At 42.0% G+C, this 18,807-nt stretch overlaps 1 protein-coding gene across 1 annotated transcript; it reads right to left on the bottom strand.

The window, feature by feature from the left end:
• Positions 1–10,420: 10,420 nt before the first annotated feature.
• Positions 10,421–15,595, bottom strand: LOC119064307 (T-cell surface glycoprotein CD1a-like). The gene is made up of 6 exons (XM_037165887.2): positions 15,513–15,595; positions 14,787–15,050; positions 14,059–14,337; positions 13,573–13,851; positions 13,148–13,241; positions 10,421–12,979 (listed from the first exon to the last, which is right to left on the bottom strand). The coding sequence occupies exons 1-6, from the start codon at positions 15,571–15,573 to the stop codon at positions 12,904–12,906; spliced, it is 1,053 nt and encodes a 350-aa protein (XP_037021782.2). The 5' UTR covers positions 15,574–15,595; the 3' UTR covers positions 10,421–12,903.
• Positions 15,596–18,807: the final 3,212 nt, after the last annotated feature.

Here is an 18,807-nt window from a genome sequence, read left to right as displayed (position 1 = left end):
CCCCCTATGCCCAGCACCCCCTACACCCTCAGGCAATCTCCCCACCATTGTTCAAGTCCATAGGTTATGCATATAAGTTCTTTGACTACTCCATTTCCTATACTGTGCTTTATATCCCCGTGGCTATCCTGTAACTACCTCATTTGTACCACTTAATCCCTTCACCTCTTCACCCATTTTCCCCTACCCCCTCCCATCTGGCAACCATCTCGTAAGTAATTTCTTTTTTCTTGCTGCTTTTAAGAGTCTCTCTTTATCTTTCACCTTTGGCCTTTTAATTATGATATGTCTTGGTATGGGCCTCTTTGCAGCTATCATAATTGTGACTCTCTGTGCTTCCCGGACTCTGTATTTTCTTCACCAAATTAGGAAAGTTTTCTTTCACTATTTTTTCAGATGGATCTCCAATTTCTTGCTCTTTCTTTTCTTTTTCTGGCACCCATATGATGCAAATGTTGGACCTCTTGAAGTTGTCCCAGAGGCTGTTTTCACTAACCTCATTTTTTTGGATTCTTTTTTCTTCTTCTTTTGTGTGGTTTTTGCACCCCTATTTTCACTTATTTAAATTAGTGAATCCTTCATTTCTGACTGGGTCTTTTTTATACTGCTGAGATTCCTCACAAAGTTCCTTGAGCATCCTTATAACTGAGGCAGGAGTAGGAAGGAGGAGACTCCAGAGGTGCCCCAGGGCTAAGATAAAGGACATTTATACAAGACAAAGACCCTCTAAGACCGGTGGTTCCAAGTTCTGGAAAAGCACTGAATCATGGTGACTCATGAATTCATCTGTGAAGAAGATGCTACACAACCCCTGCTTCATTATAATAGCATTATAATAAATTAACGTTGTGGGACCTCCTTCTCCAGTGGCCAGTCAAGAAAAATCATGGGAGACCACACGCGCAGTAGCTTTGAAATGCAACTACTTGTACATGCGCAATAGAAGCCCACCAAAAAACTAGCCAGGGAGGTTCTTCCCTATAAGAATAGAATCCCTCCAGCCCATGAGGTGAATCTCTGCTCAGAGTTGACCTGCTCCTGTGTTCTGTGGAGTGTACTATCACTTAATAAATGTGCTCTCTCTTTATGCTATAAACTCTGCATGTTCGGTTCAATTCTTTGTCCTTGATCACCAAGAACCTGGGTACCTGTGCCCACCTGTGACATGACTAGTGTTTTGAACTCTGCATCTGTAGATTGCTTATCTTCATTTCACTTAGCTCTTTTTCTGGAGTTTGGATCTGTTTTTTTTATGTGGGCCATGTTTCTTTGTTTCCTTGTTTTGACAGCCTCCTTGCATTTGTTTCTGTGTAGTAGGTAGGGCTGCTAAGACTCCCTGTCTTGGTAGTGTGTCCTAATGTAGTAGGTGTCCTGTAGGGTCCAGTGGCACAGCCTCCCCTTTCACCCAAGCTGGGTACTTGAGGTGTGCCCTTCATGTGAGCTGAGTACACCCTACTCTTGTAGTTGAGCCTTGGTTGCTGTTGGCAGATCAATGGGAGGGATTTCTGCAGGCCAGTCAGCTGCAAGGATAGGCTGTGACCACTAACCACCATCCTTGGCCCTCCATGGAGGATCAGCTGTGCAGGGGCAGGGTGGTGGTGCTCCACCAAGACCTGTAGCTGTCCATTGTGTGTGCTGGCCTTGGGGTTTCCCAAATGGTACAGGCCAAGGCCAGCTCCCACCTGTGTTGTGCCCCAGGCACCCTGTCTGAGCTGTAAAGCAATCTGAGATAGCTGCTACTTATGCTGGGCTTGGAGATTACCAGGGGAGACCACGCTGTGAATCTAATCTGGCTCTCACTAGGGCTCACTGAAGCCAGCTGTTGCTTGTTTGATAGCACTTGGGAGCCAAAATCAGCCATTCTCATGGAAACCGCTTGGGTGGGCCTACAAGTTGGGCAGGGCAGAGCCTCTGGGGATCTCCAAGGCAGGCCAAACAGTGTGAGCCAGGTTGATGTAATCTCAGATCTGGCACCAGTTTACTGGCTTTGTGGGGGAAGGATTTAGGAAAGTGACAATGGCCTTTGCTCTCCTTGACGCTATACACTTCAGTTTCTCCCTGTATACCACTGATTGTTTTCAAGCTGCTATCCCGATGCTGGAGCTCAGAGGATGTGAGTCTGAGTTGGTAAGTCTGTGTGTGGAACTGCTTGGGGCTCCGCAGTTTTTTTCCACCAACTCACTCCCCAGTGACTTTTGCAGTCAGAAATTGTAGCGATTTATTTTCCTGGCAGTGGAATCCTGGTCTGGGGGGACTGGTATGGGTCTAGGACTCCTTGGTCCAAAATGTCTTCCCTGAATTTTTATCCACATGGGTGTGAGATCAGCTCTTTTGCATCTGTACCTCTCCTACCAGTCTGGATGGATTTGGTTTCCTTAATTCTGTAGTTGTCAGGCTTCCATTCAACTCGATTTCTGTCATTCCTGAGCAATGGTTGTTCAATATTTTAGTTGTAATTTGGATGTGGTTGCGTGAAGAGGCCAGCCATGTCTGCCTATGCTGCCATATTGACCAGAGGTCCCTAAAGACATAGTTTTGAAAGTTAATGTTACAAGGTGTTTTAGTTTGGGTTCCCCCAAAAGAAGCTGTGATAAGGAGTTTTTCGGTCGATCCTAGGAAGAATGAAATTCAGTAAGGCTGCATTAATAACTAGTGTACCACAGGGGTAACTTAAGTTTAATCCTGCTGAGCATCTCTGATAGATCATGTAGAACACAGCTCAGAATTGTCACATTGAGGGATGAGAAACCCAGGATATTTATCCACCACCACCTTTTGTCCCTCAGTGGTGGAAGGTTTTAGCGGTATTAACTCCCAAGCTCTTCCTGCTTGTCTTGCAGCCAAACTGAGTGCGCTCCTTTAGTTAGAGAAAGCTCTTTTTCAGAGAGGTACAGGTGCTTGGGACATTGTCCAGAGGAACTGTTCATAGAAACTGCAAGCATCTGCCATGGTGCCTCTACTTGGATATGGGTAGAACATTGATAGAGTCAGCTATAAACGGTGAAAGATACCATGTAGCCTAAAAACATGTGGGTTTTCTTTTGATTTTCACCCAAATTCCCATGTATTGCTAGAAGAACATAAGTATCTACACTCACCGTGCCCCTCTCACCCTCGTTCAGCTTACTTGCTCTGTGTTATGGTAGTTAACATTGTCTGTTGAGAGAAATGTCAGTGACTTAACATAAGGAAGGTTTATCGTGGCCAGTGTAGATTGGGTGGCTCCCTGGCAGAGCTCTCATCCAACCAGTGACTCAGAGACCCAGGCCAAAATGCCACCATCTCAGCGTCCCTTCTGTCCACCACGTAGATAAGGAGAAAGGATGGCGAAAGGCCTGCCTGCTCTAACGCCAGCTCTGGACACGTAGTTTCTAACAAGAAGGGAGGCATTAACTGGCTCTGACCCGTTTGGCAATGAAGACTTTTCACTCAGCTTTCCAGATTTCATTAATTTTAATGGTGGTCTCCGAGGCCTGTCAATAGCATTTCTTCTTAATTGTATGTTGAGCATAATACAATTAATTACCGTTTCCTTTATTGATGGGTACATCACAAACAATAAAAAGAAAACAGTTATTTACTTCTTCCACAAAATTGAAGATTCTTACCTAAATCATTAATTTGGCATGCAGCAAAGAAATGCATCGAGTTTCTTAATTTCCTCTCTATAACTAAAGTTTTGGCACCACTTGGTAAATTTTCAAAAGGAGTTTTCCAGTGGATGATTTATTCTACATGATTAAAAGTACAGTTTCATACAAAACTTTAACAATTTTCTAAGATTGCAGTATTTTCTCCAATCCAGTCTAAAATTTCATTTTATAATTGGCTTTGCATTAGTTTCATCATAGGCAGGTTTAGACAAATGGCCCGTGTACGCAGCATTCTCAAACACACAATGCCGAAGAAGGGAGCACCTCACCTTTGTCCAACACCCGTGAAAACCCTCCTCAGTTTTGGCTGAGAAATAGGAGTCCAGGAAAGCAGCCAGCAAAGGGGGGCTTGTTGAACGTGAAGCCCCAGCTCAGGATACATGTTTGTGTTTCTTTGTAGGAGACTTCAACATGGTCATTCTTCAGGTCTTATCTTAATGACACTTCCTGTTTCGTAGGCTTCCAGAGAAGCCTGTGCTTTTCCCTTCTTGAGAGTCATTAGGATCCTGCCTGCTGTTTGGAACCTGCCTATCCCATCAGATTGTATGTAAATAAGCGTAGGCCTGGGATGTGTTGGTTTCAAACAATTCTTAATTGTTTTAAATAAAAATGATACGTGTACATGATTTTAAAAAGCTTATGCCTTTCAGAAGGATTTAAAATGAAAACTAACTACTTTTCTCCCAGGCCTATGTTAACAGTTTTTTAAAATAATCTTGCGGAGTTTTTATAGTGATACACACACATACACACACACAACCTCACATATGTTAAATATATTTTATAAACTATTGACATATTTAATAGAATGGCATCATACTGTATACAAAGCTACACGTTTTTAGTGTTAAACCTGTAGAGTTTTTTTTTTAACTTTTTTATTGATTATGCCATTACATTTGTTCTATTCCCCCCCTCCATTCCCCTCCACTCTGCATACCTCTCCCCCACCATTTCCCCCTTTAGTTCATGAACACCTGTCTCAAATTCTTTAGATTCTGTATTTCCCCTACTATTCTTACCCTACCCCCTATCTATTTTCTATCTACTGTCTATGCTACTTATTTTCTGTACCTTCTCCCCCACCTCCTTCTCCTACTCCCCTATTGCTAACCCTCCACATGATCTTCATTTCTATGGTTCCGCTCCTGATCTAGCTGTCCTCTTAGTTTGCTTTTGTTTTAGGTGTGGTTGTTAATAACTGTGAGTTTGCTGTCCTTTCACTGTTCATCTTTTTTCTCTTCTTTTTCTTAGGTAAGTCCCTTTAACATTTCATATAATAATGGTTTGGTGATGATGAACTCCTTGAATTTGATCTTATCTGAGAAGCACTTTATCTGTCCTTCCATTCTAAATGAAAGCTTTGATGGATAGATCAATCTTGGTTGTAGGTCTTTGGATTTCATGACTTGGAATACTTCTTTCCAGCCCCTTCTTGCCTGTAAGGTCTCTTTTGAGAAATCCACTGACAGTCTGATGGGAACTCCTTTGTAGGTGACTGTCCCCTTATCTCTTGCTGCTTCTAGGATTCTCTCCTTCATTTTAATCTTGGGTAATGTAATGATGATGTGCCTTGGTGTGTTCCTTCTTGGGTCCAACTTCTTTGGGACTCTCTGAGTTTCCAGGATTTCCTGGAAGTCTATTGCCTTTGCCAGAATGGGGAAGTTCTCCTTTATTATTTGTTCAAATAAGTTTTCCACTGGTGGCTGTTCCTCTTCCCCTTCTGGTACCCCTACAATTCGGATGTTGGAACGTATAAAGATGTCCTGGAGGTTCCTAAGTCTCTCCCCATTTTTTTGAATTCTTGCTTCTTCACTGTTTTCTGTTTGGCCATTATTTGCTTTCTTCTGGTGCACTCCATTGATTTGAGTCCCAGTTTCCTTTCCATTACTATTGGTTTCCTATGCAATTCCATTCATTTCAATTAGTTTGGCCTTCATACGTTTGTCTAATTTGTGGCTATAATCAACCAGTTCTGTGAGGATCCTGATCACCAGTGTTTTAAATTGTGCGTCTGAGAGTTTTGCTATTTCTTCATCACTTAGACTTATAGGCTCTGGGGCTTTGAGATCTTCTTGAGCTATTTTTGGTCTGTTTTCACCAGTTAAGTATGAGGAGCGGAGCCTTGGACTCTCAGGTCACTGGGTTGTGATGCTATATGTAGGGGCGTGGTCAGAGCGGGGAAATGGCGACCTCCTCTGCTGTTTCTCGCTGCTGGGTGAGGAGCAGAGCCTTAGGTGGTTCACCAGGGTGGGGCCACTCAGGTAGCTGGGTTATGATGATGTATGTGGAGGCGGGGTCAGAGCGGGTAAATGGTGGCACCCTGTGCTGTTTGCCGTGGGTCCTGCTCAGTCCCGTAGTCTCACCACCCACTCCCTCGCTTGTTTATCTGCACAGGAAAGCACAACCACAGTCAACCAGCAGCCCTGCTCTCTCGCTGTTTCCCGGCGGTCGCTCGCTGAGTCGCTTACTAGATGTCCTGGACCCTACCCTGGACCCAACCCTGGACCCAACTAGATGTCCAGGGTCCAACCCTGCACCTGGGTTCCGAGCGCGCGAGTCCGTCTGACTGAGATTTTCTGTGCAACCCCACTCCAACAGCTGCTGGTTTCGCCCCTCTTACTGGTCAGGCTGAAGAATTTGTTGTTATCAGACTTCAGAAAAGTTCAATTTTCTGTATTCTGGCTGTGTTTTCTGTTGCTAATATTTAGTTGTCTCTAAACTTGGTTGTGAGAGAAGGCACAGCGTCTCCACCTATGCCTCCATCTTGGTGGAAGTCAGTATACCTTTCTATTATTTTAATTGTTGTTCAAGTACAGTTTTCTGCATTTTCCCCCCACCCCTCCCCACCACCCCAGCCATCCCTGCCTCCCTCCCCCATTTCCACCCCATCCTTGTTGTTGTCCAAGTGTCCTTTATAATTGTTCCTGTACACCCTTCACCCTTTTCTCCCATTATCTCCTCCCCATTCCCTTATCATCAGTGTCAGCCTGTTCTCAATTTCAATGTCTTTGGCAATACTTTGCTAGCTTGTTCATTTTGTTGATTAAGTTTAGGATGGATGCAGCCAGCTGTCCCCTCCACAGGAACCAGCTCAGCTTGGCAAAGACACTGGGCTCTGAATGATAGATCGAAATAGTCTCTTGTCAAAGGCGTTGCTGACCAAGCCTGCATTATTGGGCTGAGCACTTTCTCCTGTCCCAGACAGTTGCCCCAACAGACTCTCACTAATATCCCAGCTCTGAACAGCTCTCCCTGCCCCCTGTGGAACTGAGCTAAGCAGGGTGGTATATCTGGGACTGGGAAAGGCAGATTCAAGCAGACTCCCCTTGTGGTTGTTGCCCTCACACCTGTAGCTGAGGGGCAAGCACTTCTTCCCAAGGTAGTACAGGTTGAGCCTGCAGGGGAGATAGGAGAGGCCCTCTTGTAATGTAGCTACACTACCCAGCTCCTGCTTGTTTGATTCCTGGACAAAAATCTTCCCCAGAAGACATGGCCCCCAATTCCGAGCTCTGTCTGGCACTCTGATTCCTCTGTGCAGCTGAACTCAGCAGGATTAGGCTGGCCAAATGATTCAACAGGTGGGGTCAGGGGTGCAGGCTGTGTACCTGAGGTGGGAAAGATTGGTTCCCTTTACAAAGCCACAGAGTTCAGTCACTGAGTCTCTGCTATAAGTCTTCCCAGAAAAAGAAGGGCACAAAATGTCACTGCTTGTTGTAGCCAGAAGATCCTTCCTCAGGAGCCCAGCACAGCAGAGTGGCCTTTGGAGCAGTCAGGGACCAGGCAGCACTCCCCAGGCTGTAACAGTAGGTGTGCTCTTCCCTGGGAAGGTGGCATCTGGGTCTGTAGCAGACTCACTTGTCCCCCATGTGCACTGAGTCCCCATTGAGTTTCACCATCAATGGTATGTGGGCTCATCTTCTCTGTCACCTGGGTTGGCGATCCCTGCAAGGGGTTGAAACCCAATGCTCCTGTGGGGTGAACAGGTTTTCTGTTATGTATCTCTTTATTGAAGTTCTTGCTGAGATCCTTGGACATGCTTATTATTAGCAGTGTTTTGAACTCTGCACCTGGTAGTTTGCTTGTGTCCATTTTGTTTAGTTCCTTTTTTGGTGTTCTGTAGTTTCATTTGGGACATGTTCTTTTTTCTCCTAATTTTGGCTGTCTCTGTTAGTTTCTATATATTAGGTCGGGCTCGAGTATTTCCCAGTTTTGGTAGAGTGGACTTATGTAGCAGGTGACCTGTGGGGCTAAGTGTCACATTCTTTCTGTTCACCTGAGCTAGGTGCTACAGCTGTGTCCCTGTGTGGATTGTATGTGCCCTCCTGTTGTAGTTGAGCCTTGTTTGCTGTTGGCATATCAATGGGAGGGAATTGACCCTCAGGCTGATTGGTTTGAGGACTGACTATTGTGGAGGAGGTATAGTGTGAAGGCCTATAACCCTGTGGAGCAGGATTCACTTTAGTGGGACTCTAGTTTCCTCCCAGCCTGCTTTTTGAACCTGTTGTTTGTGGAAGTGCTGCTCTGATGTGGCGTGAAGTTGGGCACTGCATGTGTTGATTCTTGGGCCTCTTGAGAGGTACAGGCCAAAGACAGCCACTGCTTGTGCCTTGTTTGAGGTCACTGGTATGACCTATAAAGTGATTTGTAGGTGGTTGCTCCCTCTGCTGGGCATGGTGCTGCCTGAGAGAGGCCAAGCTCTGCAACCTGGCTGCCACTAGTACTGAGTCTGGGACCACTTCACAAGGGGTATAGGGCACATTGAGGGCAAATTCTGCATGTGTGGTGTTTGAGAACATTTGAGAGAGTTTAGGAAAGTCTGCTGCATGAGGCAACACAGGACATTTGTATGGTAAAGCCACTGTTAGGCTCTTGGTTCTGCCCACAAGTTCGGTGGGGTGGGGTCTTAGGGAATCACCAGGGCAGAGTAAATAGTGAATGGTGTTCTCCAGGAGACTCAGATATGGTGCCTACCTGCACCTGCAGGGAGAGAGCTCAGCAAAGGAACAATGGCCTCTGCCAGTGCTTCTAAGAGAAAGCTGCACCTCTACCTTCAACATAAATACAGACAATTTAGTACATTCTCATGTACCCCTGGTGCCTTTCTAGCTGCCACCCTTGTGCTTGAGCTCAAAGTGAGTGAGTCTGTCAGCAGGTGAGTTTGTGCAGCCCCTTTAAGAGGAATGCTTTGGATTCCAGAATCCCTCAATCTTACTGAGCCACAACCTCTGCTGGTGTTCACAGCCAGAAGTTATGGGAACTTCTCTTCCTGGCACTGAAACCCTGGGTTGGGGGTTTGATGTGGGGCTGGGCCCCCTTGCTCCTTAGAAGGGATTTCTGCAGCCAGAATATTGCTACTGATTTTGAACTGCCACATGTGGGTGTGGGACCAGCTCGTACTGCATCTTTGGCTCTCTACCAGTCTTGATATGGTTTCTTCTCTCTATATTTTTAGTTACAGGACTGCTGTTCAGGTAGACTTCAGGCAGTACTCAGTGACGGTTGTTCTGTAATTTAGTTGTAACTTTGATGTGGTCATGGGAGGAAGTGAATACAACTATTTCACCACCTGGACCCATCTTCATCAATCTTGTGTTTTGGTTTTTATTTTAACATTTAGTGTTTTGAAGTTAATTTTCTACCATCTAACTTTTTAAATTAGTTTTGTTCTTTTTTTCTAACTTTCACAATTAAAATCTTAGCTCATATGTTTTTAATCTCTTACTTACAAAGAAATGCTTTTAAAGCTGTAAAATTGCCTATATGTGTCATTTTAGAATTATTTATGTCACCCTAAACATTTTGTGCTCCCCTATGTCAAAACTATGCATGGTAGTAAGATTGCAAAAACTAATTCTTTTAAAGATTTTATTTATTTACTTCTTGGAGAGAGAGGAAGGATGAAAAGAGGGGAAGGGAAACATCCATGTAAAGGAGGTACAGTGATTGGTTGCCTTTCACACGCCCCCTACTGGGGACTTGGCTGGCAACTCAGGCATATGCCCTGACTGGAATTGAACCTGTGATCTTTTACTTTGTAGGCTGGTGTTCAATCCACTGAGCTACACCAACCAGGCACAAAAACTAATCTTTAGTGACTATTGTTTTAACATCTCAGACTGTTTAAAATTAAACAGAAGGAGTAAGCAGAAGTGTGTGAGTACAGAGAAACACTTATTTCACAGTCCATGTCTGCATCCCCCTTCAGACGCTGAGGTGTACTGCACGTACAGATCACCACAGAAAATTGAACAACACATAAGTAAACTAGTTCTGTAATTTATAGACCACACCAGTTTTCACATTCACCAATACGTGGTCCTAACTGCAATCACACAGAAAGTGAATTTCAAAGGGAAAACGGTTAGTATTAATTTTTATGACATATGATATGAATGAATTTTTCCTTTACTCCTGCTAAAATTTCTTTGTATCTTTTGCTCCTGCCTGTGATAAAACAGTTTGTATGTGGATGTGGCCAGGTCTATTTTAAGACAGAATTTCCCTCCCATTGTTTTCTACTGAAGTTGTGCATCCTATAAAAGTCACTAGTTCTCTTCTAATCTTTCTTTCTAGAATGAGGAATTTCCTATAAACTTGTAGTTTACTGTGGACTTGATCAGTTAAAATTCCTCTTACATGTGGATAAGAAAAGAATTTTTTAAAAGATCATGAGAAACAATGAAAATAGTTAATGATTAAAGAATTTAATTAAATGACTATAAGGCCTTAATATAAATATTTATAAATGTGATGATGCAGTGACGTGTTAAACCTCTTATTTACAAAGCTGACTGTAGCCATCTGGTCACATTGGCTGAATTTCTTTTAAAAAATCTCTTTACATGCCATTAAAAAGTTAAGAACAAGATTAAAATCTAATTAATACATTAGGAAATCATCAAATACTAACATAAACACTTTTACTATTTAACACAATTTTACTTGTTAAAATATTTCATCTTGACTCTTGAGTCAAATTACTTTTCTATCAAATAATCAGGGGATGGGACATAGATGGGGTGGGGCACGATACCCAGTACCTTACACATTTTCACAAATGGAGTGGTTTGTCATCAATCACTTACCCACCATTCTGGTCTACCCACTAATTCTGACAATACAGCCATCTCATTTCATCAATGAGAAGTTCCAGGAGGTTTGTATATCAGCTTGTGTTGTCTTAAGTTTGGTTATTAGCCTTCGGTTATTTGATACTAAGGTCTATTCCTTTCTTTTTTTCCTTAAAAGATTTTGTTTATTTATTTTTACAGAGAGTGGCAGAAACATTGGCCCACAAACCAGGCATGTGCCCTGACTGGGCACTGAACCTGCAACCTTTTGGTTTGCAGTCTGGTGCTCAGTCCACTGAGCCACACCAGCCAGGGCAAGGTCTATCCTTTCCTGAAGAGAGTTTCAGTAATGGAAATTACTCTTCTCTAAACTTGAGCCCAATGTGGCTGAAACATTGTTTGTTTAGGAAAGCAACAAGAATGCATGTTAGGAGATTGGAAAGCTCTATACTTATCCTACGTGTAGGTTGACAAAACCCAGCAAAGGTAAGAAAGTGTTTGGGGACTTTGGGCTCAGGACTACTGGTTCAGTGGGTGAGACATGGCTGCCCCCTCCTCCCTGCCTTGGTTTCCTCTCTATCCTACCTAACATTATCACCTTTCAATTTTTTTTTTTAGAAAAGCATAATAGACAGCACAGCTATGTGGCTAAAAGTCAAAAATACTTGTAATTGCATTACTCAGGTTCAGGAAGATGTTAAACACTCTTGGCTGGTGTTTTAGTATTTAAAAAATACTACATATAGCTCTGGCCAGTGTGGTTCTGTTGGTTGGGCGTCACCCCACACAGCTAATGGTCGCCAGTTCAGTTCCCCATCAGGGCACATACCTGGGTTGCAGGTTTGGTCCTGGTCAGTACTCATACAAGAGACAACTGATTGATGTTTCTCTCACATCAATGTTTCTCTCCCTCTCTTTCCCCACCCCAAAATAGGTAAATAAAGTAATTTTTAAAATACTGCATATAATAAATATTTTGAAATTATGTATACATTACAGAAGGCATCCTTAAACAGAAACACATATAAAACAGAGCTGTATATTCACTAGTTGGCAAAAATGATCTGACCAGAGATTCACAGGAACTCTGTATTTTCCCTAGGAGCAGCGGATCAGCATTTATTACCTTAGTGTTGGCTTTGTCTTCAACACAACAGCCATAACCAGTAGGAAGGTAGAGTGTGTACACCCCTTGCTTTGGTCTCACTTCAATCCTATCGACACTGTTTTTTCTTCAGCATCTTCTTTTTGCTTCTGTGACACACTTGCACTGCTGCCTCTCAGACTGCACCTGTATCAGTGCTTCTCAGATTTCAATGTACCTAAGGAATCCCTTGCTGATTTTGCTAAAGTGCGATTATGATTCAGTAAGTCTGAGGTGAGGTCCAAGGATATAGATTTCTACCAGCTCCAAGGTGGTAACTCTGCTGTTTATCCCTGAACCACAGTAAATAGTGAGGACTGTATCCTGCCTTTCTCTTTTTGTTTAAAATGCTTGGAAAAAAATTTCATGCAAATAGGTCTCTACAGTTGTAAGAATGGTTAGAGGCAAAATTGTGTTTCTCCTCAGAGATTCAGAGAAGTCACTGATGAACTAATAAAGTGTGAAGACTTTTAACAAAAAGACCATAGAATGTCTCAACTAGTACAAACATGTCGAGAAGATAGATAATAAGAAAAGACTATATATTTGGCATAAACTTAATGCAGGTTTTTATGGAAAGCGTACCACATACAGTTAATACACTTTATAAATGATACAAACTTTAAGAAAATACAGACTTTGCTCTCAGGAAACTTGAAAATTAGAAGGAAAAGGAACCTGCATAGCTGCAACAAGGGATAAAAAGTATAAACTTGGCAAAGGGTGCTGCAAAGTGTGGTGGGAGTTCAGACACTGCTTCCACTTGTGAATCAGGGAATGCCCTCCCCCCCCCAGAAGTGACATCTTACATGGGCCTGAGATTCATTAATTTTCCAATATGTAGAGGTTACTAGGATCCCATTTTATCCAGAGTTAACATATGATTTTTCAAATCTCAGAACCAGGTCAGCAAGCAAATTCTACAAACTTACATTTAGTTTATATTAATAACAGACTATTAAATAAGCACAGGTAAACAACAACAAAAACTGTACAAAAGAGAGTTGAAAGGACATAATCACCATGCTGAGTTTTAAGTATATTTTGAGTCCCTGGGCTGCTGGGATCTCTCCAAAGGAAGAAGAGTGGGATAAGGTTCGCAGAGTTTCCTAATAAGAACAGAGATGAACATTACTGTGCATGAGGTGGAGGTGAGAATTGAAGAGTAAAAGGAAAGGGACTGGAAAAAAGAATTAGGAGAGAGAAAGGGAAAAAAATACAGGATAACAAGTAAGGAGGGGATAAAAGAAAGGGAAAGATGGATACAGAAAACTCACCAGCGCTTTTTAAGCCAAAATGCAAGGCCTGTCAGAAGAAGCACCAGGGGGACCATCACTGCCAAGACGATCAAGCCCTTGGAGGTCGGATGGTCTGTGGGTTCAGGTGCACACAAGAGTATCATTTCAAATCCACCCCTTGGTTACTGCATTTCCCTCATTTGCTTCTTTAAATCTGAATGTTGGCCTCACTAATCTCCTTTCTTCCTGTTTCTTCTGTCATCCCTCTTCACAGATGAATCTTTAATCTAACCCTGAATATCTTCCTACATCTGCAAGTCTCTTATTTTCACCTATTTTATTCACTAAATTATTTTTATTCTTTTGGGTTTGGATCCATAAATTCCAGATTTTTATCTGGCTCTTTGGCTCTGCTTGTGGACCATCTACTCCTACTCCCAGTGTGGACCCCAGTTTTTTCTTACCCAAGTAGAGGATGATGTCCTGGCCTTCTAGACTGCTGTGTGTCACCCGGCAAGACAGGCCAAATGTCTTGGTGGCTTCCACATCCAGGTAACTCCGAAGATACCATGTCTCATCAGCATTGGGCAAGATATCACTTTGTTGAGAGGCCTGTTGTGCCTGTTCACCTCGCATCCACGTAACGGAAATTGGCTTTGGGTAGAAGCCAGAGACATGACAAACCAGCAACAGATGGTGAGGACCAGGACTGGGGCCAGTGGACAGCCAGGCCTCTGGTTTTACTGCAGAAGACAGGAAAGACATTCAGATAAGGACTCTAACACAGACTTGGAGGTTCGTATCTTCACATCAGTTTAGACACCTCTGTCCCACCCTGGCAATTCATCACTCATTATCCCTCTTCTCTTGACTCCTTCTAAGTTTAAAGGGATGGTAGGAAGGTATAATTTTAGAATAGAAAATTTTTGGAGGAAGGATATAGGACTGACCTTTTCTCTGGAGATCTGCCTTCCCTGCATCAAGGAGACCCAAAAGGAAGCGTGGACAGGTGTTACTGATCCTCCAGTGAATCATTTTGTTGAAGAGAATGAACTGGTTGAGTAGTTTGCCTATCTTCTGAGCTCTTGTTCCACCCTGTAGAGATGGCACCCATGAACTGTTCTGGAAGCTCAGAAACTCTGATCCTTGATAAGCAACTCGCCAGAAGTCTAGCTTGATTTCTCCAGAGTGCAGCTCACAGCCTCCTATTACTTGGAACTCCATGGGATCTAGAGAAGAGGGATTGTAAATTAGAGGAAAGAGGGAGTTAAAAAGGTGAAATAAGTGGAAGCAAAAAGAGAGGAAGAAGAGAGAAGTTTGGGGGATTTGAGGTAAAGGAGCAAAGTTTCATTTTCTCAGAGTTCAGAAAAAACATAATTGGTGGTACTTGAAGGTGAAAAAAATGAGTGACTTTTTTCTTTGGAAATGGAAGGGAGTAAATTTTTGAAAGAAAGTGGCATAAATTTTCTTTGGTGAGAGAAAGAGAATAAGGAAGAACTTAGTGAGACAACTGTGTTTATAATAGCTAGGGTGAATGAAGTGAATTAGGTTACAATGAATGTATAGATAGAGATTGCTAAGGAGATTGAATATGGAAAAAAAATTGTAATAAAAAACGCATTGAGACAAACATACTTCACCCAACATTGCACCAACTCATTTTGGGATTTGAACTTACATTCAAGCATCCATTCATTGGCACGGTTGTGAAGTACATGCATTGATTCATTGTAGATCCCTTTGATTAAATTTTCTATTTCTACTATCTTCTTGTTGCTGAAGTTGCCGTTGGACCAAGGCCGCAGGGAAATGAAACCACCAGAGTTTCTCTTCCAGCTCGCAATCTGCAACTCACCCAACCAACCAGAGATCCAAGTTTGGGTCCAGGATTGGTTGTGTAAGGAAAAAGTACCAATGGTTCTGAGGATTTGGTCCTGGAAGGCTATTGGGGGAAAAAAAAAAAAAAGATAGGAGGAGGGAAAAAAAGGCACTGGGAAGGAAAGAGAATGAAGAAAGAAAGGTGGCAGAGAGAGAAATCTCAGAATCTGTAGACAAGGGAAGCCATAGTTACCTCAGCAAACATTCACCTACCCAGAGCCCCATGCTTTATATAAGTGTTGGGCAAAAGTAGACTTACAGTTGTTAGAAGGAAAAAACAATACAATAATCACTAAATAAGAACACAAGAATAAACTGTTTCATATGCTCACAGCTCTAGACCTACTTTTCTTCCACCTTGCACAACCTTCAGAAAGCACAGGGTCCTGAAGTGGTGCTGAAGGGATATTCAGAATGGAACTGTGCTGACATTCTCACTCTCCAGGTGTGTTCTGAGGACACCACACAGAGAAACACTCACACACACACCCTTTTGCACCAGCTGGGCAGTTACCAGAGTTCTTACCATCTTCACTGTCACCACCTCCGAGGAGAACTGCTAGCAATGGAATTTGCAAAAACAGCATTAGTGCACAGATGTTACTTCTTTCTCTCACATAAGTTTGTCTTTGACTTCTGTTTTGAGTAAACCCTACCACATAATAGTTCTTTGTCTCACTTCCTTCTTCTACCAGCAGACAAACCAGTACCACCATCATCCACCCCAGTACAAAATAAAAACCACACACACACATAACATGCTCCTTCCCTAAACTCTAGTCATCAGTTAGCTTCTTATTTCTTCTCCAGTTCTGACTCTCCTCTTGGGCTTTCAGCATCTTCCCCTCAGTACCAGCCTTCATTCTGTTCACCTTTCTCTAATTCAGCCTCTATGCAATGAAGTCTTATGTGGTATTTTTTTTAAATTTATTTATTTATCTTTAGAGGGGAAGGAAAGGAGAAACATCAATGTATGGTTGCCCTTTGCGCATCCCCTGCTGGGAACTGGCCTGCAACCCAGGCATGTGCCCTGACTGGGAATCGAACCTCGATTGTCTGTTTCGCAGGCCTGCACTCAATCCACTGAGCTACACCAGCCAGGGCTTATGTGGTATTGAAAAGTCTTCTCATTCATACAATAAATGCATAAAACTAAATGGCTTTCCAATTCCCATCTAATGTTCTTATGTCCCTGCTCTTTTCTGTCACTCTCTCCTTCTCTTGTCAAATTTAAATAGTCTCCAAATATTCTCTTCTTCTGTCTCTGAGACACCCCACCTCATTCATTTCTCTGACATCTCACTGGTTGCTTTACTGATTTCCTGAATCTTCTGTGACTGCCTGTGTAACAGTGGAAACTACTACTCCATTATTCTTAGGGAAGAACAAGTAGCCATTACAGACATCACAGAAACTGTGAAACACATTAAGAAAAATGTCTACTTGACTTGTATTGATGTATATTCATTGACCTGAGTGTCACTTGGTGCCTGCCTGGTTACACTTGTCTTGCAACCCTCATGAATATACAGTTGTCTACAATGCACTCGCTTTGTTCAAGGAGCTTTTCTTCTACTTAAGAAGAAAACACAAAACCAAGAACTAGAAATGTTGGTGTGCTGGGTTTTATTATAAATATAGACTCTAGACAAAAACAAGCCTTCTTGAAACAATATTTTGTGAAGTGGCAAACCTTTCCCTGATAAGACTCTGGACTTGAGTGGTATGCTCGGGGTGTTAGGTCTGTCTACCTCTGTTGTACTGGGTCCCCAACATCTAACAGAATGCCTGTTAAAGGTTCCCAGTGAGTAATTTCAAATGATTGAATAATTTGGTTCAGAAATCCAATTTTTTTTTAATCATTTAGATTTTAACATACTTTTCTTGAGACATCAGAACTCATTATTTGTGCTTCTACTTAGTGACATGGGTATATTAAACAGTTTCATTTAGGAGTAAAATATATGCTAATAAGCATAAAGTTTACACAAAGGCTTATGACATAAATCTCCTATAACTTATATTTTAAACCTGTAGAGGTTACAGTTAAATAAATTACAGTGTAGGTTGCATATATTCAAGAGACACATTCATTACTAGTATGTGCTGAAATGTGAAAAAAAATTTTAACTGCAAATGTGCTTTTATTATATATATATATGTAAAAATGTCTTTTTAAATTTTAGTTAAAATCAACAACTTATTATGCAAAGAAATATAAAAACATAAAGAAGTTCTTTTTAAATAACAGAAACATTGATATTGCTAAAAAAAAAAAAACAACCAAAACGTCTTTAATATCAATCAGAATCTTCAATAGTTGGCTTTGCAAAATGTTTGTAACACTCATCACAAAAAATATTGTTACACTCAAGTCATAAATACTTTTCACAACATTAGCAAAAAAATTTTGATAAGCAACTCATTTTCAATGCATAGCACCTAACACATCTTTTTTTTCTGCTTAAGGGAGCTATATCTATGATGTTGTTAAAATTTTCTTCAATTTATGTTTGAAATGGATGAAGTTTAAGGTGTAAAGACTTTTGCAAAGCTGTAGAGATTCCTGAACACCTTTTTATTTGTTCTGACACTGACTGTTATAAGATTTCTAATAAATATTTTGTGCCTTATTTTCAAATTGCTGGTCAGCATATGAATAGTCTGAGCATTTATTACTAAATTCAACACAATATTTAAATATTTCTACAAAATATTCAAATATTTCTACTCAGGAGTCAACACAATATTCAAATATTTCTACACAATGTTCAAAATTGTGTAGACTCTAACTATAGGTCATCATCCAGTGTTCCTGGTCACATTATATGCACCTACCATCTGGTTCACAGCATCAACTACTGATGTAAATTGGTTATAATATTCTATTTTTAAAAAATATTTTCTGTTGACATCCGCCAAGATGGAGGCGTAGGTGGAAGCATTGTGCCTTCTCACAGAACAAAGTTTAAAAACAACAAAGTTTTAGCAATAAAAACGCAGCGAAACCACAGAAAATTGAACTGCATGGAATTCTGGCAACAATAAACCCTTCAGCCAAATTGGTGCGAGGGGCAGAGCCAGCAGCAGAGTGGGATTGGGCAGGGAAGATCCACCAGACCAACCCAGGTGCGCTACCCAGGTGCACCAGCAGCCATGGGCGGATCCCAGGTGTGGAGAAGTGGGAGGACCCACCGAGGGCTCAAGGTGGTAGACCCACTGAGAGCTGATCACAGTCACACATTCACACGCAGATAAACTGGTGAAGGAGTTAGCAGTGAGACGAACCTCGCAGGCCCCAGTGGCAGGAAGCAGCAGAGGGAGCCACGATTGTCCATCTCTGACCCCGCCCCCACATACAGCATCATGAACCAGTGACCTGGGTGGCCCACCCTGGTGAACAACTAAGGCTCTGCTCCTCATACATAACAGGCACAAACAGATCAAAACATGGCTCAAGAAAAACTCAGAGCCTCAGAGCCAATAACTCTAAGCGACCAAGAAATAGCCAAACTTTCAGATGCACAGTTCAAAACACTGGTGATCAGGATGCTCACAGAACTGGTTTATTCTCCATGCTTTTCTCATCAGAAGCTGGTCTTTGCTGGGCATGCTGACTGTCCTCTTGCTGTTTATCATGGTTAAAAGGCTCTTAAAATTTTATTTCTCTTTGAAACTTGCATATAAAAGGGCTTTGGCTATTATATCCTATTTCTTTGTATAAGTAAAAAGAAATTACCAAGGACTAATTTAAGAAAGGAAATATTTGGGGAAACAGTTAAGATTATCTTAACCCTAAAAAGCCAAAATGAAAGGCAGTA

This window comes from Artibeus jamaicensis, unplaced genomic scaffold, assembly GCF_021234435.1.
Source record: "Artibeus jamaicensis isolate MK-2021 breed Jamaican fruit bat unplaced genomic scaffold, CSHL_Jam_final contig_1015, whole genome shotgun sequence".
Classification (NCBI taxonomy): domain Eukaryota; kingdom Metazoa; phylum Chordata; class Mammalia; order Chiroptera; family Phyllostomidae; genus Artibeus; species Artibeus jamaicensis.
The sequence above is the reverse complement of the archived record's forward strand: the minus strand, read 5'-3'. Positions and strand labels throughout refer to the sequence as shown.

Coding starts and splice junctions, on each gene's coding strand:
- LOC119064307 (XM_037165887.2), bottom strand. CDS start 15,573: ATGCTGTTTTTGCAAATTCCATTGCTAGCAGTTCTCCTCGGAGGTGGT. Junction 15,051..15,512: donor AGGTGGTGACAGTGAAGATG/GTAAGAACTCTG, acceptor TTCCCCCAATAG/CCTTCCAGGACCAAATCCTC. Junction 13,242..13,572: donor GGACATCATCCTCTACTTGG/GTAAGAAAAAAC, acceptor CTGAACCCACAG/ACCATCCGACCTCCAAGGGC.